This window comes from Brassica oleracea, chromosome C6, assembly GCF_000695525.1.
Source record: "Brassica oleracea var. oleracea cultivar TO1000 chromosome C6, BOL, whole genome shotgun sequence".
NCBI lineage: Eukaryota > Viridiplantae > Streptophyta > Magnoliopsida > Brassicales > Brassicaceae > Brassica > Brassica oleracea.
In genome coordinates this window covers 37118912-37145190 of record NC_027753.1, presented here as the reverse complement: position 1 = coordinate 37145190, position 26279 = coordinate 37118912, and the positions used below count along the sequence as shown (strand labels likewise).

Sequence of the window (26279 nt, the reverse complement as noted above, 5' to 3'; positions counted from 1 at the left end):
ATCATTTAATAGACATTAATATTAAAAATATACTAAAATATATTATCTATGCCAGTATCATTTAAATTTAATAACATATCCAATCAAATATAAAAAAAAATATTTTTTGGATTAATAAAATTGATTTATATGTTCGCACCAATTTAATTATATATTTAATAGTTACTGACTTTTAATTATTTAATATATATTTATTATTTCATAATATGTAAAAATATTTAATACATAAAATAATTTATATATAATGTTGATCCCCAAAATAAATCAAAATAACCTACTTAATCCTTTGCGCTCTATAAACCAGCTAAAACTTGTCAACCGCAAGCACCAAATCATTCGTTTTTTTGTAAAATAAGTCTCTTTTATTTTGGATGGATAACTATTTAAATTATTATGTTCAAACACTATATTCATTATTAACTTTTTAATATAAATTACTAACTAATGGTGTGCAAAATGCATGAGCAAGTTCAAAGGAAATTAAATGTTGATTTGACATTCATAACATGTCTTAACAAAAATATTTGATACCTATCCGTAACTCGCTGCCTACAGAATAATATATGAAATCAAATCATATGAAAGACAAAATATCTGTTTCGACTAATTTATATAATTTCTATGAATATACCGCGTCTATAAGTGACAACATACAATCGAATGTGGCTTGTCTCCTATTGGTTCATTGTGTTATCATTGTGTTTAAATATGCGAAAATGTGGGCAGAAAGATAGTTCAACATAATCAAGTTTGTCCACATATATTTTAAAGCGAAGCCCGTCTCTATTGAATTAGTAGATGGTAAAAGCAAATGCCGCACGAAACATGTGGTATGTGGATTTATGGTCCAATGTGGATACATTCCAGAAGAGACCAAAAGAAGAGTCCAAAAATAAATACAATATTTTTTGTTTTTATTTCCAAACAATACTATAGTTGTTTTTGGTTTGTGAGGACATGATATTGTATTATTGAGAACTCTTGCTAAACCGTAAGCTTTTGGTATTTTCTACAACTTTAAGTTTTGGCGGTAACTTTGAAAATATATAATAATATAATAAAACAACTTGTTATTTGATCAGCTATTTGATAAATATATAAAATATCATAACTTTAAAAATTCAAAACGCAGTACAATATACAGACAAAAACAAAAGAAATTATTGATGCATATGCATTTTCATCTTGTTCAACTAAAAAGTTTTGTGAAAGTCCTTCGGTCCAATAGTCAAATAATTTGAAGCTGATATCTCAAATTTACGGTTTCGTCAATTACAAAATGTTTCTCTAATAAGAAAAAAGGCTTTTGTTGCACATTAATTAATAGATATAAAGTTGATAACAAAATTTAGTAATGTGGTAGGTAGAGTTGTTGCTATGCTCTCGATTAGTGCAAAAAGTTATTACTATGGTGAATATATATTATAGGTAAAACCATTCATTGTGAATTTATGTATTGCAAAAATAAAATGCATCTTAGAATTCATTATTTGTAAATTTGTTCATTATAGTGATATACATGTATTACAGATTATCGAATAATTTACAATAAAATTAGACTAAACATATCATGATAAAGAAGAAGAAAAAATTAGAACAAAATTTAGGTTGACCCCTAGGGTGAAAATTTAAATTCAACTCTTTCTCTAGAACCAATCAAATTGACACGTAGATAATTAATTAAAAATATTAAATTTATTTTAAAATAACTAAAAAAATAATGCTAATTTTAACAACGTTAACGCCGCCAGCTAAACTGTAAACCCGAAATCTTAAATTCTTAACCTTAAACCGTAAATCTTAAACCCAAACCCTATACCCTAAATCCAAATCCTAGATCCTAAACCCAAACTTATACTCTAAACCAAAATTCTAGACCCTAAATCCAAACCGTATACTCTAGACCCAAATCCTAGACCCTAAACTCAAATCATATACCATAAACCCAAATCCTAGACCCTAAACCCAAACCGTATACTTTAAACCCAAATCCTAGATCCTAAACCCAAACCATAAACCTTAAACTCAAAAATCTATACTCTAAACCAAACTTAAACCCTAAACACAAACCGTATACCCTACACCCAAATCTTAGACTTAAAACCCAAACCGTATAACCAAATCCTAAACTTAGACGCTATAAGGTTTGGGTTTATCGTCTAGGATTTAAGTTTAGGGTATATGGTTTGGGTTTAGGGTTTATGGTTTAGGTTTAGGATATACAGTTCGAGTTTAGGGTATACAATTTGGGTTTAGGGTATAGGATTTGGATTTAGGGTATAGAGTTTAGTGTTTGAGTTTTGGATTTAAGGTTTAGGATTAGAATTTCAGATTTAACGTTTACGGCTTAGTTAGCGGTGTTATCGTCGTTAAAATTGACGTTATTCTTTTTTTATTTATTTTTAAATAAATTTAATATTTTTTAATTAATTATATACGTGACATTTTGATTGGTCCTAAAATGAGATGTGAATTTAAAAGTTATTTTGTTCAGTAAATTATGTCTTAGATCTATACTTTTTCTTGATCCAAAACATCTATTCGATAATAATTTTTGAAAATATAAACTTTATCTTTAAAGAAAGTTGGATATAAAAAATGAAATTCAACCTGCTGATTTATATTTTAATTTTATGAATAGTTGACTACATTTTCATTTATCCAAAAATAGCACTGAAAGATATTTTATAGTATGTTTATAAATATGTTTTTTTACTTTATTAGTTATATAAAACCATAGTAAAAAGATTTGACCCTTTAAAATATTAATTTAAGTTTTGTCCAATTATAAAATATTATATAAGTATAAGAAAACTTTGTAATATTAGGAATTTTATGATATAGATAGTTAGAAATACAAGTAAAATATATATAACGGGTGTATTGAGTTTTGGATAATTAAATAGAAATTGGCCCATGAAAAGAGGCATACGAAGTCCACGTCGGCTAAATGCATGGCATGCGATTAACCTACGTGGCACGTGGGATGATCCCAACTCACCCAACTTTTGTCTATGGTATAAACTAAAGTGTTGCTTTCAAGCTTACCATCAGAATCCATAAGGAGATGGATATTTTTTTTTTTGTTTTATTCAGTTGCAATTTTTTTGTCAACTTTCAGTTGCAAGAAGAAAAAAATTTAAATTTAAACAAATAAAATTTGAATAATAAAAGAATGAATTATTGCTAAAGTAATTTTCAAAATTTTCAAATTATGAAATAAATTTATATAGATCAAACTCCTGAATGAAGATATATCCACGATGAATTAACGCTATGATGAAATAAGTATGTTTCGAGATTAATTTCTCCGAATAACTTCACCACGTACACGTTAGCTCGGCGGTAGACGGATTGGCGCCGTTCAGACAATAAGAGAGAATGAACTCTTAAGTGAGTAGAATCCATGGTGATCTTGTTGACTATCGTCATAAGAGAAAGATGATGGTTTTATTTAAGTAAAAAAAAATGATGGTTTTATTATATATAGTTAACTTTATAAACAAATAAAATAAAATGTTTGCATAAATATTTGTTTTTTTCAATAGATACGAGTTGATCAACTCATAGTTCTACTTTCCTAAAACAAATAAAATGTGAATAAATAAACATCTTAATAAAATTAGCAAAGTGTTTATATTCTAGAAAAAAATGGTTATCTTTGTTTTCAAAAGTTAATTTAAGCCAGCCCCCACTTTTTGCCCTTGTACGGGGCAGATCAGGCTCACATTTCTACCGGAGAAAGAAAAACAAACTAGAATCCGTGGCCTAGTGGTCAAGGTTTAAAGGCTTCTACACCCAGGTCTGGGGTTCGAACCCCAGACAACGCAATTTCTACAAGAAGAAGTCTGGGTTTCAATTCCCGGAGAAGACGAATTATGCAAAAAAATAGAGAAAATGCTTAAAAGAGATCTTCAGCATGGCGCAAGGAATACCGTCAGGAATGAATCTCATAATTTGTAATAGCATAATTAACCAGAAAAAAAAAAAAAAAAAAAAAAACTAGAAAGATGGGAAAATTTAAAAGAAATGTTGAAAATGAGATTTGAACCCATGCCCTTTCGGACCAGTACCTGAAACTGGCGCCTTAGACCAACTCGGCCATCTTGACTTTTGGACGCTTCAAACGCCAACAATATATAGAAAGGCTCGTGTTTTGGAAAATGTCATTCACCTTGTCTCGCTTCTTCTCTTGCACCTTCTTAGTTTTAAACTCAATGACCTGATAATGAATTGTCTAGCGAACGAAAGCTTAAACCTTTTAAAAATCTCACCTTTTTCTTCTTCCTCCTCTGCTTACAGACTACTCTCTTCCATTACCAATCTCCGAAACCCATCTCTCCTTTCCACCAAAGACTGTACCTTTTCAACTCCTTTTAACCCTTTTCACTTCTTCAACGATCATCAATCAAGCTCAAGCCTTTGTACGCTCCAAACAACCAGAATCCTACAAGGGCACTTGCTCAGACGATACCTCTTACCGTTCGATGCTTTCCTTACGAAATCACTGCTTAGTTGGTACTCGAAGTCGGGTTCCATGGGTGATGCAGCTAAGCTGTTCGACACAATTCCTCAACCAGATGTTATCTCTTGTAATATCATGATCTCTGGTTATAGACAGTGTAAAATGTTTGAAGAGTCGTGGAGGTTTTTCTCTAAGATGCATTTCTTGGGTTTGGAGGCGAATGAGAGAAGTTATGGGTCTGTGCTGTCGGCTTGTACTGCGTTACAGGCTCCTCTGTTGAGTGAGCTTGTCTTTTGTCATGCAGTAAAGATGGGTTTTTTCTTGTGTGAAGTGGTTCAATCGGCTTTAATTGACTCCTTCTCTAAAAGTCTCAGATTTCATGATGCTTATAAGGTGTTCAGTGAGATTATATCTCCTAATGTGTATTGTTGGAACACTATGATAGCAGGAGCGTTTAGAAATCAAGATTGTGATGCTGTTTTTGATCTTTTCTATGAGATGTGTGGTGGGTTTCAGAGACCTGATAGTTATACATATTCCACTGTTTTGGCTGCGTGTGCTTCCCTTGAGAAGCTTAGGTTCGGGAAAGCGGTTCAAGCTCGGGTGATCAAAAGCGGAGCAGAAGATGTGTTTATAAACACTGCGATTGTTGATTTGTATGCCAAGTGTGGGCATATGACCGAAGCTAGGGAAGTGTTCTCCCGTATTCCCAACCCTAGTGTTGTCTCTTGGACAGTTATGCTGTCTGGTTTCACAAAGAGTAACGATGTGATCTCCGCTCTTGGAATATTCAAGGAAATGATACGTTCAGGTGTTGAGATTAGCCGATGTACTGTGACCAGTGTAGTTTCTGCTTGTGGAGGGCCTTTTATGGTCTCTGAAGCAAGCCAGGTCCATGCTTGGGTCTTAAAGAGTGAATTCTATGTAGATTCTTCAGTGGCTGCTTCCTTGATTAGTATGTACTCAAAGAGAGGAGATATTCATCTCTCTGAAAAAGTTTTCAAGAATCTGAAGGATGCTCAGAGGGCAAATGTTGTAAACGTGATGGTCTCTTCATTTTCGCAGAATAAGAAGCCTGGTAAAGCAATAAGACTGTTTACTAGAATGCTTCAGGAGGGTTTGAGACCCGATGAGTATAGTGTATGCAGTTTGTTAAGTGTATTAGATAGTCTGAGTTTAGGTAAGCAGATCCATAGCTACATTGTTAAAAGTGGGTTGGTCCTTGATCTCACTGTTGGAAGCTCTCTTTTCACAATGTACTCCAAGTGCGGTAGTTTGGAAGAGTCTTTTAGTTTATTCCGGGAGATACCTGTTAAAGACAATGCTTGCTGGGCTTCTATGATCTCTGGTTACAATGTGTACGGTCATCTTAAGGAAGCTATTGGACTATTCGGTGAGATGTTGTCTGATGGGACAAGCCCTGATGAGAGTACTCTATCCGCTGTTCTAACTGTGTGCGCTTCTCTTCCTTCTCTGCCAAGAAGTAAAGAAATACATGGGTACTCGTTAAGAGCTGGTATTGACAAAGGGGTGCCTCTTGGTTCTGCACTAGTAAACACCTATTCAAAATGCGGCTCACTAAAGTTAGCTAGACAGGTCTATGATAGGCTCCCTGAAATGGATCCAGTTTCGTGTTCCTCGTTAATCTCAGGATACTCACAGCACGGGTTAGTCCAGGATGGCTTCTTCCTGTTTCGTGATATGATCATGTCTGGTTTTACAATGGACTCCTTTGCAGTTTCATCCATTCTTAAAGCCGCTGCTCTCTCAGACGCATCATCTCTAGGAGCTCAGGTTCATGCCTACGTCACAAAAATTGGATTGTGCACAGAGCCTTCCGTGGGGAGTTCACTACTTACTATGTATTCAAAATTTGGAAGCATTGAGGATTGTTGTAAAGCATTCAACCAGATCAATGGTCCGGACTTAATCGCATGGACTGCTCTGATTGCAAGTTTTGCGCAACATGGAAAGGGCGCTGAAGCTTTACAAGTGTTTAATCTTATGAAGGAAAAAGGATTCAAGCCTGATAAAGTGACTTTCGTAGGAGTCTTGTCCGCTTGTAGCCATGGTGGTTTGGTCGAAGAAGCCTATATCCATCTAAACTTGATGGTAAAAGACTACGGTATCGAACCTGAGAACCGCCATTATGCATGCATGGTCGATGCTTTGGGGAGGTCAGGAAGACTTAAAGAAGCTGAGAGTTTTATCAACCATATGCCTATTGAAGCAGACGCTTTGGTCTGGGGAACATTGCTTGCTGCTTGCAGAATGCACGAGGATGTTGAACTCGGGAAGCTAGCTGCTAAAAAGGCTATAGAGCTAGAACCGTCAGATGCTGCAGCGTATGTTTCACTCTCGAACATCCTTGCAGAGGTTGGTGAATGGGAAGAAGTGGAGGAGACTCGGAAGCTGATGAAAGGAAAAGGTGTAGAGAAGGAACCAGGGTGGAGTTCTCTCTGACATGTAAGCTTTGGTCATGCATTTGAATACAGTCCAAGATAATTCAATATTAAACTCTTTGTTCCATCCATCTTGAAGATAAAAGTGATAACTATGAAATAAACCACCCTCAATTTAAAAGTTTGCAGATCCTATCTACTGGAAAAATTCAAATCCAAAGTCAAAACTCTTATCTTAAATTTCTATAAAAAGTTCATTCAAAAAAAAATTTCTATAAAGAGTTTGAGAAAGGAAGCACAAATCATAATCCACAAGAAGATGATATGTGACTATGGTTAGATAGATTATAATATTTTACATTATGAATTTTGATAATTTTCTATTTAATAATTGGTTTTGAAGTTTTCCTTTTTTATATTAGTTTAAGAGTTTTCTTTTTTCTACAAAGTTGTATCCCTATATAAGGGTTTCATATGATTTAAAGAATTGATAAAGAGAGGGGATGGAGGAAAAGAAGAGCAAAGTGATACTACATGGGATGTGGGCAAGCACATACTCCAAGAGGGTCGAGATCGCCCTTAAACTCAAGGGTATATCCTACGAGTACGTTGAAGAAGATCTAAAGAACAAGACAGAGTCTCTGATTCAACTCAACCCTGTTCTCAAGAAGATTCCTCTTCTTGTCCATGATGGTAAGCCAGTGGCTGATACACAAGTGATTCTTGACTACATCGATGAAACGTGGAAGAACTCTCCTCGTTTCTACCCGGAGGATCCTTATGAAAGGGCCCAGGTTCGGTTCTGGGTCAGCTACATAAACCAGCAGGTATTTTCCCGGATCTATTCTCTCATCAGATTGATATGGTTCTTGTAGGAAATGACTGTTTCTTGTTGCAAGGTGTTTGAGGTCATGGGTCGAGTGATGCTGCAAGAGGGTGAAGCTCAAGCAAAGTCTGTGGAAGAGGCTAGAGAGAGATTCAGAGTTCTTGAAGAGGGACTCAAGAAACACTTCCCCAATAAAACCATCAGAGGGAATGATGATGTAGGGCTTTTGGACATCATTATCATCGCTAGTTTTGGAGTCTACAAAGCTGTTCATGAAGCAATAGGTGTAGAGATAATCGATCCAGTGAACACTCCAACTTTATACAACTGGATAGAGCAGCTGCAACAGCTGCCTGTGATCAAAGAAGTCGAAGTGCCACATGATAGGTTGGTGACCTTTCTCCAGAAGTGTAGACAAGAGCATCTCCAGCAGGCTGCAAACGCCTAATGGGATCAAATTATTGGTCTACTGATTTAAATGTCCCAGAGGATGGATAATAGATTAAGAATAAGAGTTAGATTACCTTTGAAAGTAAAAAAATAATTCCCTGAGACATCCATTTTGGACTTGTAGCAGCTACTAATGTATGAGAATGAGACTAAATAAAGCGTTTGTGGTATCTCCATGCTCTATTGCCACTTAATACACATTGATGTTAAGCCACTGCATCAGATTCATATGGCTACAACTGTGAAACCCTTTTTCTTGCGTAGCCTTTTATCTCTAAGGCCATCAAAGAGAAGCTCATAAGCATAATACGTAATACACCCCTTCTTCAACAGATCCTCCAAGACAAGCTTAGGAGCAGCCACCTCCCTTTTGTCAAAATCAAAAATAGTATTCACAGCCTCAGGTACCACCCCTTTCTGAACCATCCGATGGATAATACCAGCAGCCTCATAAACTCTATCCTCCACGCAAAGACAGTTTATCACACGCCCAAGCGTTGTGAGCGATGGAACAAACCCATCTTCCATCATCCTCATCAAAAACCTGTACCCCAACTCAACATTCCCCGTTTTGCAATAACCATCAACCATAACCCGGTACGTGTATCCATCAGGCACAAGACAACGACCAACCATCTCTCGGAAAAGCTTTTCGGCCATAGCAACATTTAACTTCTCAGTGTAAGCACGGATGATGATGTTATACGTCGCCGTTGAGCTTGAAACCTCATAAACCTCTTCCATCTTCCGTAACAACTTGTATGCTCCATCCAAGTCTCCGTTTTTGCAGAACCCGTCGATTAAAGTTCCAAACGTAACAGCATCTGGCTCCACACTTTTCCTTTTCATTTCCTCAAGCAACCCCAAGGCTTCATCTAGTTTCTTGTATCTGCACAGACTCTCCAGAAGTATATTAAACGTGAATACGTTAGGACCACAACCTTTCTCCACCATCGTTTTATACGTCTCCATCACGTCTTCGTACTTAGACGTCTTGCAGAGACCATTCAACAAAGAGTTGTAAGTATACACGTCAGGAACAACGCCATTGTCTATCATAACATCCAACATCTCAAGCGCCTTTTCAATTTTCAGCTCTGCAGAGTAACCATGAATCAAGATATTGAACGTGAAAACGTCAGGAAAGTACCCTTTGGAGATCATGACTTTCACAAGACCAGCAGCATCATTAACGCATCCCATCTTGCACAATCCATTCACCAGTATGTTAAAAGTCTGCACCTCGGGGACCAAACCCTTCTCAGACATTTCAGTCGCTAACTGAGCAGCCTCCAGGATCAAACCATGCTTAGACAACCCTTTGATCAGCGTGTTGTAAAGAATCACATTAGGCTTTATTCCCTTCCCCAAGGCCTCGTTAAACAAGGCTAAAGCACGGTTCGTTTCGCCTTCGTGGCACAGTCCTTCAATCAATGAGCGGTATGTAAACTCATCAGGCGCAAACCCGTTGAAAACAGCGTTACCTAGAATCTTTTCCGCAAGCTGCACCGTTCCACTTTTACAATAGCCAGCTATTAACGTGTTATAGGTAAAACCATCAGGCTCAAGCCCTTGGTTCACCATCTTCCCTAAGTAAAACTCCGCCTCCTGAAACTTAGCACTCTTGCATAAACCACATATTAGATTGTTATACGTGACAACATCAGGCTTTGGTCCATTCTCTATCAGACAACCCACCGTACGAACAGCAGCATCAAGCTCACCTCTCTGACAAAGCCCCAGAATATAAAAATTATAAGTAAACAGATTCGGTAACACGCCTCTTTTAATAACTTTCTCCAACAGCTTCTCACACTCCTCAACATCTCCCTTCTTGCAAAGAACGTGCACAACCTTATTAAACGCACTAACGCAAAGAGAAACATTTGCTCCAAGCATCTTCCTAAACAGCTCAAACGCCTCCACCTTCAAACTCTCCTCAAAAAACCCACCAACCACCGTGCAATACGCAACCGCACTCACCTCACACCCCTGAGAAGACATGTTACCAAGAAGCCTCAACGCAGCGTGAGGCCTACCGGTTTTACAAAACGACTTCATCCTAATCGTAAACGAGTACACATCAGGCGTTATCCCTCTGTCCCTCATCCTCATATACACCTTGTGAGCCTGATCAAAGTACCCACCGTCAACCAACACACTCATGATAGCGTTGTAAGAGAAAACAGTCGGCTCGCAGTCATAAAAATCCATCCTTTCGAAGACGTTAACAGCTTCTTGAACTCTCCCTTTCTTACCGTAGCTTTTCATCACACCGACGTAGACACCTTCGAGCATATGGTTGCCGATGTTCCGCCGCAGATCCACTAAAACCTGCTCCATGGCGTCGAATTTACCGAAAAGGCCGAGCTTTTCGATCACGCTGCGGTAGGTGGATAGAGTGTGCTTGAAAGTTTCCTCCTTTTTCATCGAGTTGAAGATCTGTAACGCTTTCATTGGATCCCTCTGGCATTTTATAACCGCGGCTACGTGACGTGGAAGCAGAGGCGGAGGGTTCATTAGGAGGAGATTGGTAAGCTAACGAAAATAATCCCTAAAAGCAGGAAACTTTCGTTTAGGAGGAGATAGATTGAGGGATTTGAAAACAGGATTGCATTTGGTTTTGTATCGATTGGGATGAAGAAAGCAAATTACAATCGATGGAATGTAAAAGAATGTTCATAAGCACTGCTTCTATGACGGACCTTCAACGGGTACTCAAGGGAGACGGGAGAGCAAAGAAAAAAGAGTTAGGTTTTGTTGTGTCTCTGTTGAACAACAAGTTGATATGGCCGAGTTGGTCTAAGGCGCCAGATTAAGGTTCTGGTCCGAAAGGGCGTGGGTTCAAATCCCACTGTCAACATTTCCTTTTTTCTCTTTTTTTTGTTTTTCACGTATTATTCCATTTCTTACAGCAATAATCTCCTTGTAGATATTTTCTCAGATAATTTGCTGGTGGAGTGGTGGTCATAAAGTAAATTATACATACGAGAAAAAAAAAAAAAAAAGACAGTGGACCATTTCATCAACCATGTTCCTCAGTGATAATTTATCTATTTTATGTCGTTTAACTTAAAATCATCTTAATCCTATAGTAGCCTTCATCAGTAGTGCCGCTATGCAGTGCTAAGGGTTTTAGAGACCCAATGCAAGTTTTAGAAATAAATTTATTTACGGCTATAATGAAAACAATTTTAATTCGATATATCATCTTCACCAAATACACAAATCTAATATTGTAAAAGAATAAATTTATCACGTGAATATACTATATTATGTTATATAGAAAAAATACATGGATTCAGAAGGTGAGTTGGTAAAAGTTTTTATAAAAAAAATAAATCTAAACCATTAAACTAGAAATTATTTTAAATTTTGGAGTACGATAAAAAATCATATTAATCGAGGCCTTCAAAGGAATGACTTTTTCGATATAGTGTAGGCATGCCTCTAACCTTTACGAAGCTAGAGGCTTTGTCGTCACGTAACAAAGTTCAACATTTTATTTTCGTTGTGAAAAAAATAATTTTCGATAGTAAAATCAGTGAAGTAATATTTCACATAATTTGTTTTTGGAACTCTTTCACATAATTTGTAAAAGTAATAAATCGGTGTTAGGATATATGTTTTTCAGTGGTATTCACAATTTACAAAAAAAAAACAACTTTTTGTATAAACTATAATAATGGACTTTAAAATATTTTCTTAAAAACGTTAAGTTGAGTGAAAAAGCCCACGCCAGGCCTGTTAACGATGATAATGGCCGAAAATGATGAAAATAGAAAAATGGAGTTTCTGGGAGATGAATGAACAAAATTGGAAATGGCGACAGCGACGACGTCTTCAACTAGGTCAAAGAACTGGAGAACCGTTGTGTTATTCTGGACAATCTCTCTCACTATCTTCTACTCTCTCTTCCAAATGGGTCTCCGAAACTCACCATCCACTTCATCGTCGTCATCATCATCATCATCAGGTAAAATCAATGTATTTAAATTTTGTAAAATGTCGTTTAATATTCGAAATTAAACACCTTTTTATATCCTCAGATGATTTCGATGATATTTTGATTTTATTTATTATTACACGATCTGATTAGTTAGTTAGTTAGTTAAAAACTCTTTCTCTAACCAGATGAGTTGCCTTGTGTTTGTGTTTATACTAGTCTTAAATTGAAAATCCATGTCGACTTGCTAACAGAAAAAAGTCACCAGCATCAAACATAAATAACTAGTTTTTTGTATATTATATACAAAGAAATGTCTCTGTTTCTTGACCCCAACTTTATGTTTTAGAGATCTAATGGGTACTTAAAATCACCATTCTTTATCTCTTTACCCTAACACTCAACATGTTTCTTGTTTACTGAAACCAAGTGTATGTTTCGAGAACGTGTCAGAGTGAATATCTGTTCTAAGACCAATGCTTGATTTTTGAGATCTGGTACCTTTGTTATGTGTTTTGTTAATTTATCTCAAGTAGATAGTTAGTTGGAAGGTCGTTTATTTTTGTTGCTAGATATTCATGGTGATAATCATTTGGGCTGTTATTGTATTTCAGATCCTATTGTCACCTATGCGGAACAAAGCACGAGGCTGTATGATAAAATGGAACGGGATTTACAGGAAAATGGTCCGATGTTCCTTGAACAAGGCGAGACATCTCAGTCATTGTCACTTTCAGATCTCTTCACACTCAAGGATGGAGTTATATCACCTGTCCTGAAGGTAGATTGTAGCATCTTTACTTCAAACCATTATTGTAATGTATATGCAGCTCGATATAGCTAAATGTACCGTATAAGTTGACTCTATAAAATGTTAAGTTTACTTGTGTGTATAGGTTGCAAACCCGCCTGTGCGAGCTAATGTGTTACATCTCAGCACAGATTACTCTGTCCCTGTCTCGTGAGTGTGTATCTTTCCTCCTTTCCTCAAATCCAAATCTTTTGCTGCTGAGTGAAAGGTCTCCTTATATGTATTGCAGGGAAGTCGTGAAGAGTGTGTTCAGCCCTTACTTTGAAAACAGTAAGCCTCCCACAATTTTCTTTTCAACACATTTTGGAAAACTAAGTAGCAGATATATGATTTTGTGTTTTATGTTTATCAGCCATCTGGTATCAAGACTCTAACATGTACCACTTCAGCATGTTCCATGCGTCTCATCACATTGTCCCTGTTCCAGCTACCGAAGATGAGGTCTTTTTCACAGCCCACCCACCGGAACTTTAACCTTGTGAATATCTTAGTCTCTGAGATTTTTCTTTGATGTGATCAGGTTGAAGCAGAAGCAGCTGCTGTTAAAGCAGTTGCTAACAAGCTCTGCCCTTTGGAGATTGTATTGGATAGAGTTCTCTTAACCTCAACAGGTGTTCTTCTTGGATGCTGGAAGGTAATTTTTGTTTCTTTCAACTTTTGACTCAACAAGCGAGTCATCTTTATAGCCTGTTTCATCTTCTCACCAGGTTAATTCTGGAGATGATCCTATAACCATTCGTTCAAAACTAAGATCCGTGCTTCCACGTGCACCGGAGAAGCAACTTGTAATGTCTATATCATGAACTACATACATACACACAGTCATCTCACATGGACACGAACCATTGGTCTGATACTTGTGTTGGTTTGTGTTTCAGTACGATGCGGCAATTCTCCATACATCATTAGCAAGGCTGCTTGGTCCTCCTATATCTCCAACTGAGGCAAGTGTCCTTTTGTTTCCTTGTTGAATTCATTAGCAAGGCTGACTTGACTTAGTGATTGTTGCTTATGTAGCAGGCTGGTTCTGGCGACCATCTCCAGGTTCTTCACGAACTGGTCACAAAGCTAAACAACCAAATCCGAGGGTTCAAGGTAAAAATCTCATTAAAGCAGAAGCTTTCTTGACTGTAGATGCTTAAACAAGAATTGATAAATCTCTTACATTGATATAGGCATTAGTATCAGAGCTATGGTATGTAGAAGAGTTCGATCTTCTGGCGCTTGCTTTGGGAGGGAGAATGAAGGTTCGATCGTTTCCACTTGGCTGCTCAAAGAGCTAATATTTTTTCTTACCGGATTCTGTTTTTACTTTTTTTTTTTTTTGAGTAAGATGGTATCTTTTAACATCAAAACCATTATGTTGTTCATGTGTATATATTCTTCAGCTTCTGGCACATTAGTTTCACATTACTTTTTACTTTTTAGTCAAGAAAACTATTATATTCAAGTGAAACCATCTACATACACTGCATCAAAATTATAGAATTTTACATATTGCAGCTAGTGTTTCAAAAAAAGAAAAACATATTTCAACTTTTTTGGTTTCTTGTGTCTCAATCTCTCAAATGGTTAATTTCGTATTTCTTTTTGGCAACTTTCCAAAAAGCTTTGATTATTCCTGAAAGCTTGACCTCTGTCTTTTTTCACCATTAAAAAGTTAACAACTTTCAACAGGTCTATCACACAATTATTCTCGTCTCTCTTTCTTCATCTTGATCTCCTGTGGGTAGTGTGTTTTAGTGGAGTAAGAATCAGATTCAGAGCTAAATCAAGCTTTGAGAGAATGGGATCTGGAGCTGGAAATTTCATCAAGGTTCTTTTGAGGAACTTTGATGTTCTTGCTGGGTAATGTTCTAATCTAGTCTCTCCTTCTCAAAGTTTGTTTCCTTACCTCTAAATCTCCTTCCTTTAAGTTTCTGTTTCTAGACATAACTCATGTTTGAAGTTCCAATCTTTGTCTAGTTTGAGTGATTACTAATCGCAGTCTCTTGTTGCAGGCCTGTTGTTAGTCTCGTTTATCCACTGTAAGTGGATCCATCTCTCTTGAGCAAAAGCTTTACTTTGTGTGTTTTCAGCTTTGATCTAATGTGTTTTCTTCATTCTTTGTAACGTTTCAATGGCTGGCTAGACATGCTTCAGTCAGAGCAATTGAAACTCAGTCTCACGCTGATGACAAACAATGGCTCACTTACTGGGTCCTTTACTCCTTACTTACACTCTTCGAGCTCACATTCGCCAAACTCATCGAATGGTAGTGAAAATGATTGAAACAAGTGAATCCAACTTCTTCTTCTTTTTTTTTTGCTGACAGTGCTCATGTGTCAACAGGGTACCGATATGGTCATATGCCAAGCTGATCTTGACTTGCTGGCTAGTGATTCCATACTTCAGCGGCGCTGCTTATGTCTACGAACACTTTGTGAGACCTGTGTTTGTTAACCCACAGAGCATTAACATTTGGTATGTGCCGAAGAAGATGGATATCTTCAGAAAGCCAGATGATATGCTAACAGCTGCTGAGAAGTACATTGCAGAGAATGGACCTGATGCTTTCCAGAAGATCTTAAGCCGAGTAATGCTCTCTCTCTCTCTCTTTCCTTAACGTGTCTCCTTCCTAAAATGTCATTGTTCTTTACTTAAAATGTTGCTTTGTTCCCTTGCAGTCTGATAAATCAAAAAGATAAACAGCCTGAGACCATGTATGGTGAAGAGTATCAGTACCAAGGGAACTACAAAAGCTTTTAATACTAGACTTGTGAAGCAAGTTTCATGTCTTAGATGTTTGTTTTGCCTCTTTGTAAAATAAGTTTATAAATAAACTTTATTGAAACTTGTTCAGTTCCCGGTTCTATCTGAACAACAATAACCCACAAAGACAATGAAGAGAACATAAACTCTCTTGACCCCAATCATCAACAGAAAACTGTTGAAAACAACATGTAAGAACCCTAATAAACAAGTCAATAGCTTGGCTCTCAAGTCTTCATCAACATCCCATAACTGCACAATTATACACAAAGCTTCCTGATGGCTTTGAAGCAAGAACTCTCCAATATAGAGACTCACCATCCCTTGGGACACAAGCATTGATCTCTACAAACCCTCCTCCCAGTGTCCTAGGCCCTCCAACCACCACCAACTTATCCCCACAAGCCCTAAACGCCATCCCCCAACCGTTCATCGAAGAAGCTCTCTCCGGCAAGTTCCCAACTTTATTCCACACGTTACACCCTTTATCATATCTCCTCACCTCCTGCTGCTCATAGCTCGCAGCATAAAGCTCATCTTTCACAACCGCTACAAGCGGCGGCGCAGCTGAAGCCGCCATTGCGGAGGAGGAGGAAGTCTCCTTTCCCTGACCTCCTCCTCCTCCTCCTCCTCCGTTGCTTCTCTCCGGTAACATATTAGGTATCAAACTCCACGTCATCTTCTTTAAATCATACACTTCACCACACATAAGCATCTCAGAGTTTCCCTCTCCGATCCCTCCAATAACGTAATAGTTCCCGTCCATGAACACGCTCGAACACATCTTCCTCGCCTTGTTCATGCTCGGTATGACAGTCCACTCCCCTGTCTCCGAGTTATAAACCTCCGCGGAGCTCAGTATCCTCCCACTCGGGTCACATCCTCCGGCTATAACCGCCACCTCGCCTAGACTCGCTGATCCAAACAAGCACCTAGGAGTGTTCATCTGCATCCCAGACGTCCACGTGTTGGTCAAGATGCTGTACTTGTATATCACATGAGACGTAATCTCTTTACCGAAGACGAGAAGCTCTGTGCCGACAGCGAGAGATTCTTTGTCAGAACACATGAAACATTCGTTGAACGTCATTTTGGGTACACGTAGCCATCTGTCTCCGTTTGGATCATATGCTTCCCATTCAAGGAGCCTGCAGGAGAAGTAGATCCAATGCTCCACGATGCCCTTCGCTCGTCTCAGCCTGTACAGCTCGCTGTCCTTGATGAGCGAGCGGAAGGTTTTGCTCGTTGAGGCGATGGATTTGAAATCTGATAAGGAGCAGTGAGCTAAGCAGTTGAGAAGCGCGTTTTGGTCGAGTAATGTTACTGGTGAACTCTGCTGATCACCACCACCTTGCTGACCATGAGTATCATCATTGTCTAACAAGCGCTTCTTCAAGTAAAGCTGAAGCATGTAGTGTGCGTTATATATCGACTTGATCTCTTCCGCACATGAAGATGGTAAGTCTCTTGAGACGAGATAGTTCGGAGTCTCTAACATGATGGAACAAACGCTAAGAAAACAATCAAAGAAAAATGAAAAAATCAATCACCCAAGAAACAAAAAGAGGAGAGAAAGACAACATTGATAATGACACTCCAAAGTCATGTGCTTTTTTTAATTTGATAACTATGTATCAAAATGATCCAAAGAAACTAGATTTAATAGCAGAGATGATAGTAACGTTGAGACCAATGAGAGATTAGCTCTGACATAATCTTTGGGGGATAAGTTAAAAGTCAGCAACTTTCCTATGAAAATGATCTTAACATCTCAGCAAATCAAATCATTATAATCCATAGAACAAAGCTTTTCGTTGGTTTAAAAATCTCAACACGATCAGATCAAAAAGCAATTCACCACTAAAAAGAGACAGAACACAAAGAAACCACCGGTACGACGGAACATCCAATAAAATTTCAGGATAATCTCATATTGGATACTAAATCAATAAAAAGAAGTAAAGTTTAGAAAAAGAGTATAATTCAATCAAAGCTCACCAGTAATTGCAAAATCAATCAAACTCGATTTGAAGATCTGCAATAAAAAAAACATAAATCCAGATAAAACCCACTTTAGATTACCGATGATTTCAACAATCAGACACATATAGAATCACGAAAATTTTTCGACAGAATCAATCAAACTCAACTGAGTTGTGTTTTTTTTTTTTTTTTGGATCAACGCTATGGATGATAATCCATCATCGACTCATTCCGGGCACGTTTGAGCTGAATTGGTATCATATATGAGCTGTGATTTACATTTTTTGAGGGGGTGTTACAAAAGGATACACGAATGAATGAACCAGTGGAGTGATTTTATACATTATAAAATCAAAAGAATGAAGCTGAAGAATTTGTATTTTTTTACTATTTTTATTTAATACCAAGAGCACAAGGACAGGGTAAAGGCTAGTTAGCTATTGGCAAAATGTGAGTTAACGGCCAATTCTTAGCTCTCGCGCGTGCACATGTTTCTGCTTCCGACGAGGGGCGTCATTGATTTAGCACCTGTTCGTTTCTCCATCCGAATCAGCCCATTCAGGACCTATTCGTTTCTCCATCATCCGGATGGGCTCATCTGGATGGAAATGAGAGTTTTGTTCGTTTAGACACTAAAAGTGCAACTCATCTGGATGGATCATCCGGATGACTTCCGAAAATTTAGGCTTAATTTTAAAGTCCATTCAACTGATCCAATTTAGACCATTTGGATGGAGATGAATCATTCAATATGGTATAATGTCTATTATGTCTCTGATTTAATTCACAAATTATAAACATAAACATAATATCATTTTGTCATACACGAAGACTGACAAAACCATAAAAACGCATTCTCCCGCGAAAACCTAAAATCAAAATTTTCACGCCAAAACCCTAAATGCATTTCCGCACAAAATTGCAAAAACGTGTTTTCCCGCCAAAATTGCAAAACGTGTTTTCATGCCAAAATCACAAAAACGTGTTTTCATGCCAAAATCACAAAAACGCGTTTTCACGCCAAAACCCCAAACACACATTTTTTCGCCAGAACACGTTTTCCCGCCAAAACACAAAAACACGTTTTCCCGCCAAAACCACAAAACATGTTTTCCCGCTGGAACGTGTTCCCCCCCCCCTAAAATCGAAAATGCGTTTTCTCATCAAAATGCATTTCCCGCCAAAACTGATTCTTGTGAAAACCGCAAAAACATATTTTTTTCCGCCAAAACACATTTTCTGCGAAACCCGAAAAAACATATTTTCCCGCCAAAACGCATTTTCCGCGAAACCCGAAAAAGCGCGTTTTCATGCCAAAACTACAAAACGCGTTTTCACGCCAAAATCGTAAAATGTGTTTTCTCGTCAAAACCAAAAATTGTCGTTTTCTGGCCAAAACCGAAAAATCTTGTTTTCCAACCAAAACCGAAAAACGTGTTTTCCCGCCAAAACCAAAAATTTCGGTTTCCCGCCAAAACCGCAAAAATGTGTTTTCCCACCAAAACTAGATAACATGTTTTCTCGCCAATACCAAAAATTGTATTTTTCCGCCAAAACCAAAAAAATTCGTTTTCCCGTCAAAACCGAAAAATCTCGTTTTTCGTCAAAACCGAAAAAAATTCTTTTCCGCCAAAACCGAAGTTACAGTCGGTTTATTATTACTACTCTTTTAGTTTGAAACTCTAAAGTTTTTTTTTTCAAATACATGTTTATCAAATTTTTTGTTTATTAGAAGTTATTATTATAGTAAAGTTTAACATATGATTAAATCAAGACAAAAGTATTTTGGTAATTTGTTTACAAAACTCATTTGGATGGAAATAAAAATAAAGAAACAAACATAAAATTCATTTAGATGGTTCATCTAGATGAACCATTTGGATGGACAAATAAACAGTCCCAAAAATCTGAATGAACTATTTGAATAGATCATAGAAATGGCGAAACTAAGCCCCAGTAATATTGGATTGGAACTAACCCAGGTCGTGAAGCCCATTTGTGAGCTAGCCTGCTTACTTCTACTAATGGGCCGGGTTTGTTTTAGGCTGTTAGGCCGTTTATTAGCACATCAAGTTTCGCTGTAAATTTTTTTTTTTTTGGTTCATGAAAATATTATGAATGTAAATCAATTATAGACCTATTATTAATATCACTAGTAGCGTTTTACTTTATTTCCACTGAATTTGAAGTCTAGAGAAGGTTGCAATAGCTTCAATTCAATACTATGTGGTTAACTGAGAATATTCTACAAGGTATGGTATCTTTTCTCTTTTTTTATGTATCGAAGAAAATTACTATGCTATATTATTTGACCTACCACTAATTTTCGGACCACACTTCCAATTTTTAAAGTATACACTAGTTTTTTTTCCAATATACACTAGTTTATGTAATACAATGTGCGACAATCTTGTTTTTTTTACTAGAACGAAACTATAGATTAGCATCGTGGAACCTCATGCAACTGCTTAGCTTTTAAACTCTTTTATTTTGATCTCCTGGCCAGTGGGATCAATGAAAAGATTTCTGACGCTAATTACAATCATTAAACATAATCAAGGAGATTAATTATTGATTTAAGGTTAATCTAAAAAATTGCAAATTGTAAAAGGATGAAGCTTATGCGATAGTGGACGTTGTCGATCATATTAATATTAAAATGTTGACAACTTAGGTTTAAGTACCAAGTTGTAACATAGAAAACGAATCTGCATGACGTAGAGAGACCAAGTTTTGATTTGTGTTGTTTAATTAGATGAGACACGTTAAAACCAGCAACCTATATACTGTCTTAACTTTGGCTGTTTATTAAGAATGGTAACTAATTGGAATGTGCAAGAGCCAGGAGGTATATAGCCTTTTCGAGAAAGTTATTCCCAATCACAACGCAAGCATATGATACCAACCATACGATTCGTGAACATATATGATATTTTCCGACACTCTTTTACACAATATGTGAATGCATAATCCTAGGGTTTTATATTGTTTTAACCTCTTTCGTCTGGCAGGTTTTGCATAAATTCATTCGTTAATTTTATATGTACGTAAACTCTAACACTAGTAAGATAGTTACATTTTCAAGTGCAGTTCTACTAATAGTAAAACAGACACACACACAACTCAAATAATACAAGATCAAGTTGTAATACTAAATTTCCTTCTCTATATATAAGGATAAACGATGATTTTGCCTTGTTTTGTTTTGTCTTCTTCGTCGCAAACGCAATGGAAACAAGAAAAGATGCTATTGTGAGTTTGATTAATTTCACGTGCAGATTTAGAAGTGAAAAGCTTTTGTGACTCATCCTGAGTCATAAACTTGTAACTAATCGCATCCTATAAATGTAGTGTACCTTTTCTTTCTTATTTTCTATTTTAGTGTGCCCTTTCAACCTTCCAACTATTCGCCACATTACAGTTTATATTATTGATCAAAATTTAGCATTAAGCTAAAGAAAATAGCTAGTACAAAGCATAAAATAATTATGCTGCAAGGTGATTAATTATTGTAATGCCTTAAATAAATTTATTTGATAATATTGCAGGAGTACTAGCAATGTATATAGCTGGATCACGTTTTTTACCAATACTATACGATTAAGCTTGTTTTGGTCGGTGCAAAGAGGAGAGGGACAACACCTGAGCTCAATTGAATGTAGATAATATCTTATTCGTATTATTAATTAATCTTTGTATACAAAATATTCGATTCTAAGTTTCTAAAATGTTACCATATTTGTTGACAAGAGACTATTAATTACCCAAATATATATATAGTTAGCTGTAAGATAACATATATTTCTAACTAGTAACAAGAAACAATGTTTAAATTCATTTGCTATATAAAAAGCATGTTCTGCATCTATCGCAAAAATCCTTGATTAGTGGTTTTACATGCACTCTATTCATGATAGTTATGCAATTTAACACACGGAACCACAGTTTAGTATAAAGTTATTAAGAAATGTTTAACCAACTCCCATATCAAAGAATTCCCACAATTATATCAATTGTTTATATAACCGAATCTGTTAAAAACAGATTAAAATGTAGAAATATAGTCAGTGAATCAGTAGGAATAAAATATCTCTTCAAAATGTATGGTTTAATTTATTAAAACCATATATATGTACACTTCAAGTGCATTAGAGCATGATTATTGAAGGTTTTTAGGGTGAGGTTTTTAGCGGAATATAAGAGTCCGTCTCTTAACTTTTAACTAAAAAAACTAAGTGCTGGTTCTTAAATATCTCACTCTAAGAACCCCCAATAATCATGCTATTAGTTTCATATTCTAAAGGTAGAAACAAAATTAAAAAACGAGGAGAAGTAGACAAACCGAAACAAGCAGCAAAGCGAATAAACCAAACGGATTTGAAGTTATTAACTAATTTTTTTTTAATAAGAATGGAATGGAATGCTCGTGAAATTAAGCTTAATCTTCGCTGTCGAGTTAAAGATCATGTGCCGCGAGAGACACGCTGACCTCCATTTAACACTGCTGAGCTCTCTTTGTTTTATTTCTAATAATATTTAAACTGAAATCAAATCTTTTTCTATTAAAAACTGTACAACTAGAGTCTAGATATCTTATATGTGTTGCTTCTAAATATACCTAAGTTCTTTTTATAGCCAAGAAAAGTTGCGATTGATTGTTTTGGTAAGTTGACCTTGTATATATAGTTATGCTTTTTAAAATATATATATATATATATTTATGCTCATGCCCTAATTTATTTCAAGAATTCTACTCAGACTTTTTCTCTCTAGATACTCGTAGTTCTCTCATCATGTTCAATCCTATCCACGAGAATATCATATTTGCTGAATGATTTGATATAGATCAATCGAGAAGATCTCTAATTTTTTTCATTATCTTTCGAAATTTCCGTGTATAGTTTAATTGATCTTGAAAAACGTTTCAAAACTAAGGTTTGTTACGTTGCTAGTTTTCATGGCTTATTTATAAAAATAATACAGTGACAAAAGTATAAGAATTATCTCCTTTTACGTGTGTTTTAAGCAAATAGTTCGATATGATGTATACCAATTTGTTACAAAATAGTACAGTAAAATAGTGTCATATTTATTAAGAGATTAAAACAGCTAGATCTTTTGACAGGAAAAAAAGTTGCCAGATCTGACCTCTTTTCAATACTATATTTTATTTTTGCCAGTTTTTCACCGTTTTAACTCAGTTGAGTAATAAAATTCAGATGACAAATAAGAGGGAGATCGGTCTGCACAACTACACCACTACAACTAAGTTTTTTTTCTTTTGTTTAATTTTTACAGTTGATCCTTTTCATTCTAGAAAAGTATACGAAAAGGGTCGGTTCTTGTTCAAGATACAAGAAAATTGCATCTAATGAATCAAAAGCGTATTACCATATATTTCTCCAATGTATTAAAATCTGAGATTTGTTGTTTCGTTCTCCCAGCTCACACTTCGAGTTTACACAGATTTTCTTATCGTTTTCTATTCTATATTTTCGAAACATACATCCTTATTTTCCTGGCTTATTTCTAACTGAAAATTCTATAATATATTTAGTAAAAGAGAAACTGTATTTTTCAGGCTCGAAACTAAGATGAACATGTATGATAAACTAGTAGGCAAAATGGAAAGAAATACAAAGTTAACCTTTTCTCAAAAAAAAAAAAAATTGGCAAAATTTGTTTGCATTTTCAAAAAAAAATTGTCTGCAGATTTTTTACTAATACACAATTTATGTGTAACCACGAATAAGAAAGTGCAGGTACATGGGTTTTAAACAGTGCATTGATGTCGTGACAAAAAGGAAATTACATGATTTCTGTGTTTTATTTAAATTGATACGTGTTTTTTGTGGTGTAGCAGATTAGTGCATATATAATAAATTAATAATGAGCTCACATGAATTAAGTGTTCACGTCGGTCGGTGTAAGTGAACGCTCCTCCCGAAATGCCACGTGTGTTGTTGATCAAATAACATGGGCGTGTGTTTGTGAACCCTTTGACCAGTCAAATTACACATACTTTGGCCCTTTTACAGGCTTACACACCAATTTGTATACGTAGATACTGTAGATATCATACATTTATACGTGTTAACTATATAATTATATGCAAGTCGTAAAAAAAAAAAAAAAAAAAAAAAGGCTGTGTATAGATTTGTCGGCGTTTTTTGTTAAGCATTAACAGTATGTAAGTTGCTTTTTGCAATAGTAATTTTAACAAATGTTAAGCTTACATAGTAACGAAAGACCAATGACTGAACATGTAATTACTACTCCCTCCATTTTACAATGTAAGTAGTTTAGATTAAAACCACTAATATCAAGAAAGTTGTTAATTTAAAAAAAATAATATTTAATTAATTAGTTCAACCAATTATAAAAAATGATATTATTTGATTGGTTACAATATATCAAATAAATGTAAAAATTATTTAGATATTTAGAAACTACTTACATTTTGAAACAAAAAAAATTTTCTTAAACTATTTACAATAAAAAACGGAATGGGTATTAATTAGTAGTTTTGTGTATCAAAATCGGCAAACAAATTCAGAAACTGTGGTACAGTACCATTAAATTTGAGTTTCTTTAACTAAAAGCTAGATGTTGATATTATATTATTTTAAAATATAAATACGAAATCTTTTTTTTTTTTTTTTTTTTTGTAACTGAAAATAAATACGAAATCTTCCTTAGTTCCTTCGTTAGTATGATATCTTTTGTATCAAGTTTGTGAACTTATAGTATAACTTTGTATTTATGATTCAATATACAAGTTAATATAATAACTTAAACAAAGATAGTAATGTACCGGAAAAATTAGATCAAGATATTTCCGAATCAAATAGAGAGATATACATCGTACAATAACTTCAGTTTTGATGTCAACATTTCGATTTCAATCAATGGAGGAGAAATATAATTTTCCAGAATAATCCTTTGAATTTTACAAGAGGGAATTTCAATTAGAATGCCTTATAAATTGAATAAAAAAGGTACATGTGTGGACGTGGGTAGAGCGAAAACCTAATAGTGTGGATTTTATAAATATTGTAAAGTTGTGTTTGGAGGAATGGATAGGCTTCCTATAGTTATAAAGTATAATATTTTTTTCTTGATAAGCGCACACAAATTCAATTTCATAACTTCGTTTACATACATCTTTAGGTTTTTGCGGTAGAAATACATTTTGTGACCAGATACACGTTCACTTCTGTTACTGTGCTACACGATGCTATGATCTGTTCGTGTAAAGAGTTGTCAAAATACAAATTCCACTAACATATGTTCGGTAATGCGAGTGTCAATCTCAAAGCTCAAAACATTCAATAAAAATTACGATACATGTTTAATTTTTAAAACAAGATTTGGCTAGATCTCTCAACAATAAGATTATACATAGCATTGTGTCAAACTTAGATCTATATGTTAAAATTTATGAGATTCTCTGAAACCGATCTATTATAACAAAAGGTGTCAGGAGGTGCATATTTCAATATTTGAAAGACAAGATTCGCATATATAATAATTTCAATTTTAAATAAGAAAGGCCTCATTGTTTGTTTATATTTTTGATAAACAAATAATAAAAAAACATACATAAATACAACCGTCACTTCACTTGTTTCCTTCATACTCTCATCTTCTCTCTTTCTTCTTTTTTCCGGCATAACTTGTCTGTGATTTTGAACAAAAAAAACTTGTCTGTGATTCTAAACTCCATAAACTGTTTCATCTATAAGTGTCTTTTGCTTCAGTATCTATAACTCTTACTATTTTTTTCGAATTAATATTCAAATACAAAGAAAATGTCAGGAAGAAGATCACGTTCGAGACAATCATCGGGGATCTCAGAAGATCAGATCAACGATCTCATTATCAAGTTGCAGCAGCTTCTTCCTGAGCTCAGGAACAGTCGTCGCTCGGACAAGGTACGTTAAATCTATGTTTTAACTATAGCTTTAACATATATATGGCATGAAAATAATGATATGTTATTTTACCAAAAAATAATAATGATATGTATGCTTATATTGACAGGTTTCAGCATCGAGAGTGTTACAAGAGACGTGCAACTACATAAGGAATCTGCATAGAGAGGTTGACGATCTGAGTGAGAGACTATCTGAGTTACTCGCGAACACAGACACTGCTCAAGCTGCTTTAATCAGAAGTTTACTTACCCAATAATTTCTATCTTCTTCTTCTTTATTACTATAATAATAATAGTACGCGGATTTTATTTTTCTCTAGATGATGACCTTATAGATGTTTAATGATACAAGTTCGTCACTTCTGCTTTGGTCATAAATATTCGCTTGTTTCCTATATAAAACCTTTGCCTTTTTCAGTTACTTTGTTTGTCGCTTTTTATAATTCTGTTAGGGTTTGTTCACCCAAAGACTTAGCTATGTTCATTTTCTAGCCTTCCTTGTTTGTGTCTTTAGTAATTCAAAACATGTCATAACAAGAGATCTTACATGAAAAAACGATGAGTTTGTAACATAAACATATCACTTAGCAATTTCATGTTATATATAGATACTGCGAAAAGAAGAACCTTATAAAATCTTAGAAAATAACAGTAAGTTCCTTTTTAACACTATAAAGGGATAAATTTTAAATATCCCGAATTTAAGAAA

At 35.5% G+C, this 26279-nt stretch overlaps 7 protein-coding genes and 1 non-coding gene across 13 annotated transcripts; 6 read left to right on the top strand and 2 right to left on the bottom strand.

Annotated features, from left to right (window-relative positions):
• The first annotated feature begins 4187 nt into the window (after window positions 1-4187).
• Window positions 4188-7409, top strand: LOC106300397 (pentatricopeptide repeat-containing protein At1g74600, chloroplastic). Its single transcript, XM_013736532.1, has 2 exons — window positions 4188-6931; window positions 7353-7409. Exon 1 carries the CDS (start codon window positions 4229-4231, stop codon window positions 6926-6928), a length of 2700 nt encoding a protein of 899 aa, XP_013591986.1. The 5' UTR covers window positions 4188-4228; the 3' UTR covers window positions 6929-6931; window positions 7353-7409.
• Window positions 7276-8141, top strand: LOC106300400 (glutathione S-transferase U10). Its single transcript, XM_013736535.1, has 2 exons — window positions 7276-7694; window positions 7767-8141. The coding sequence occupies exons 1-2, from the start codon at window positions 7371-7373 to the stop codon at window positions 8139-8141; spliced, it is 699 nt and encodes a 232-aa protein (XP_013591989.1). The 5' UTR covers window positions 7276-7370.
• LOC106300399 (putative pentatricopeptide repeat-containing protein At1g74580) lies at window positions 7935-10858 on the bottom strand. 2 transcript variants are annotated; one of them, XM_013736534.1, is made up of 2 exons: window positions 8218-10858; window positions 7935-8127 (listed from the first exon to the last, which is right to left on the bottom strand). In XM_013736534.1, the coding sequence occupies exon 1, from the start codon at window positions 10661-10663 to the stop codon at window positions 8369-8371; it is 2295 nt and encodes a 764-aa protein (XP_013591988.1). In that variant the 5' UTR covers window positions 10664-10858; the 3' UTR covers window positions 7935-8127; window positions 8218-8368. The 2 variants fall into 2 exon arrangements, with proteins under 2 accessions (XP_013591988.1, XP_013591987.1); XM_013736533.1 differs by having other exon boundaries at window positions 8047-8137.
• A 67-nt stretch (window positions 10859-10925) lies between these two features.
• On the top strand, window positions 10926-11006 carry TRNAL-AAG. The gene has a single exon. It is a non-coding gene; the product is annotated as a tRNA-Leu (tRNA).
• Window positions 11007-11897: 891 nt separating this feature from the next.
• Window positions 11898-15741, top strand: LOC106301088. Of its 4 annotated transcripts, none has more exons than XM_013737409.1 (15): window positions 11898-12119; window positions 12704-12870; window positions 12986-13050; window positions 13130-13170; window positions 13253-13341; window positions 13421-13534; window positions 13608-13685; window positions 13779-13844; window positions 13921-13995; window positions 14076-14147; window positions 14578-14748; window positions 14901-14927; window positions 15032-15154; window positions 15232-15475; window positions 15567-15741. In XM_013737409.1, the coding sequence occupies exons 1-11, from the start codon at window positions 11966-11968 to the stop codon at window positions 14617-14619; spliced, it is 963 nt and encodes a 320-aa protein (XP_013592863.1). In that variant the 5' UTR covers window positions 11898-11965; the 3' UTR covers window positions 14620-14748; window positions 14901-14927; window positions 15032-15154; window positions 15232-15475; window positions 15567-15741. The 4 variants fall into 4 exon arrangements, with proteins under 4 accessions (XP_013592863.1, XP_013592862.1, XP_013592861.1 ...); XM_013737408.1 differs by having other exon boundaries at window positions 13918-13995; XM_013737407.1 differs by lacking the exons at window positions 14578-14748; window positions 14901-14927; window positions 15032-15154; window positions 15232-15475; window positions 15567-15741 and having other exon boundaries at window positions 12969-13054; window positions 14076-14343.
• Window positions 14101-15741, top strand: LOC106301089 (HVA22-like protein a). Its single transcript, XM_013737410.1, has 6 exons — window positions 14101-14147; window positions 14578-14748; window positions 14901-14927; window positions 15032-15154; window positions 15232-15475; window positions 15567-15741. Exons 2-6 carry the CDS (start codon window positions 14687-14689, stop codon window positions 15585-15587), a joined length of 477 nt encoding a protein of 158 aa, XP_013592864.1. The 5' UTR covers window positions 14101-14147; window positions 14578-14686; the 3' UTR covers window positions 15588-15741.
• Window positions 15742-15864: 123 nt separating this feature from the next.
• On the bottom strand, window positions 15865-17970 carry LOC106301086 (F-box/kelch-repeat protein At1g74510). 2 transcript variants are annotated; one of them, XM_013737405.1, is made up of 3 exons: window positions 17802-17970; window positions 17650-17686; window positions 15865-17162 (listed from the first exon to the last, which is right to left on the bottom strand). In XM_013737405.1, the coding sequence occupies exon 3, from the start codon at window positions 17147-17149 to the stop codon at window positions 15890-15892; it is 1260 nt and encodes a 419-aa protein (XP_013592859.1). In that variant the 5' UTR covers window positions 17150-17162; window positions 17650-17686; window positions 17802-17970; the 3' UTR covers window positions 15865-15889. The 2 variants fall into 2 exon arrangements, with proteins under 2 accessions (XP_013592859.1, XP_013592858.1); XM_013737404.1 differs by having other exon boundaries at window positions 17650-17970.
• A 7319-nt stretch (window positions 17971-25289) lies between these two features.
• Window positions 25290-25997, top strand: LOC106299426 (transcription factor PRE3-like). Its single transcript, XM_013735519.1, has 2 exons — window positions 25290-25568; window positions 25678-25997. The coding sequence occupies exons 1-2, from the start codon at window positions 25446-25448 to the stop codon at window positions 25825-25827; spliced, it is 273 nt and encodes a 90-aa protein (XP_013590973.1). The 5' UTR covers window positions 25290-25445; the 3' UTR covers window positions 25828-25997.
• The last annotated feature ends 282 nt before the right edge of the window (window positions 25998-26279 follow it).

What these genes read in the sequence shown, in the direction of transcription:
- LOC106300399 (XM_013736534.1), bottom strand. Translation starts at nt 10,663, where the DNA reads ATGAACCCTCCGCCTCTGCTTCCACGTCACGTAGCCGCGGTTATAAAA.
- LOC106300400 (XM_013736535.1), top strand. Translation starts at nt 7,371, where the DNA reads ATGGAGGAAAAGAAGAGCAAAGTGATACTACATGGGATGTGGGCAAGC. An exon ending in TCAGCTACATAAACCAGCAG is followed by an intron (nt 7,695 to 7,766) that starts GTATTTTCCCGG and finishes TCTTGTTGCAAG; the next exon opens with GTGTTTGAGGTCATGGGTCG.
- LOC106301088 (XM_013737406.1), top strand. Translation starts at nt 11,966, where the DNA reads ATGGCGACAGCGACGACGTCTTCAACTAGGTCAAAGAACTGGAGAACC. An exon ending in TTCTTCTTGGATGCTGGAAG is followed by an intron (nt 13,535 to 13,607) that starts GTAATTTTTGTT and finishes TCTTCTCACCAG; the next exon opens with GTTAATTCTGGAGATGATCC. An exon ending in ACCAAATCCGAGGGTTCAAG is followed by an intron (nt 13,996 to 14,075) that starts GTAAAAATCTCA and finishes ACATTGATATAG; the next exon opens with GCATTAGTATCAGAGCTATG.
- LOC106301089 (XM_013737410.1), top strand. Translation starts at nt 14,687, where the DNA reads ATGGGATCTGGAGCTGGAAATTTCATCAAGGTTCTTTTGAGGAACTTT. An exon ending in TTCGCCAAACTCATCGAATG is followed by an intron (nt 15,155 to 15,231) that starts GTAGTGAAAATG and finishes ATGTGTCAACAG; the next exon opens with GGTACCGATATGGTCATATG. An exon ending in TCCAGAAGATCTTAAGCCGA is followed by an intron (nt 15,476 to 15,566) that starts GTAATGCTCTCT and finishes GTTCCCTTGCAG; the next exon opens with TCTGATAAATCAAAAAGATA.
- LOC106301086 (XM_013737404.1), bottom strand. Translation starts at nt 17,149, where the DNA reads ATGTTAGAGACTCCGAACTATCTCGTCTCAAGAGACTTACCATCTTCA.
- LOC106299426 (XM_013735519.1), top strand. Translation starts at nt 25,446, where the DNA reads ATGTCAGGAAGAAGATCACGTTCGAGACAATCATCGGGGATCTCAGAA. An exon ending in ACAGTCGTCGCTCGGACAAG is followed by an intron (nt 25,569 to 25,677) that starts GTACGTTAAATC and finishes TTATATTGACAG; the next exon opens with GTTTCAGCATCGAGAGTGTT.
- LOC106300397 (XM_013736532.1), top strand. Translation starts at nt 4,229, where the DNA reads ATGAATTGTCTAGCGAACGAAAGCTTAAACCTTTTAAAAATCTCACCT.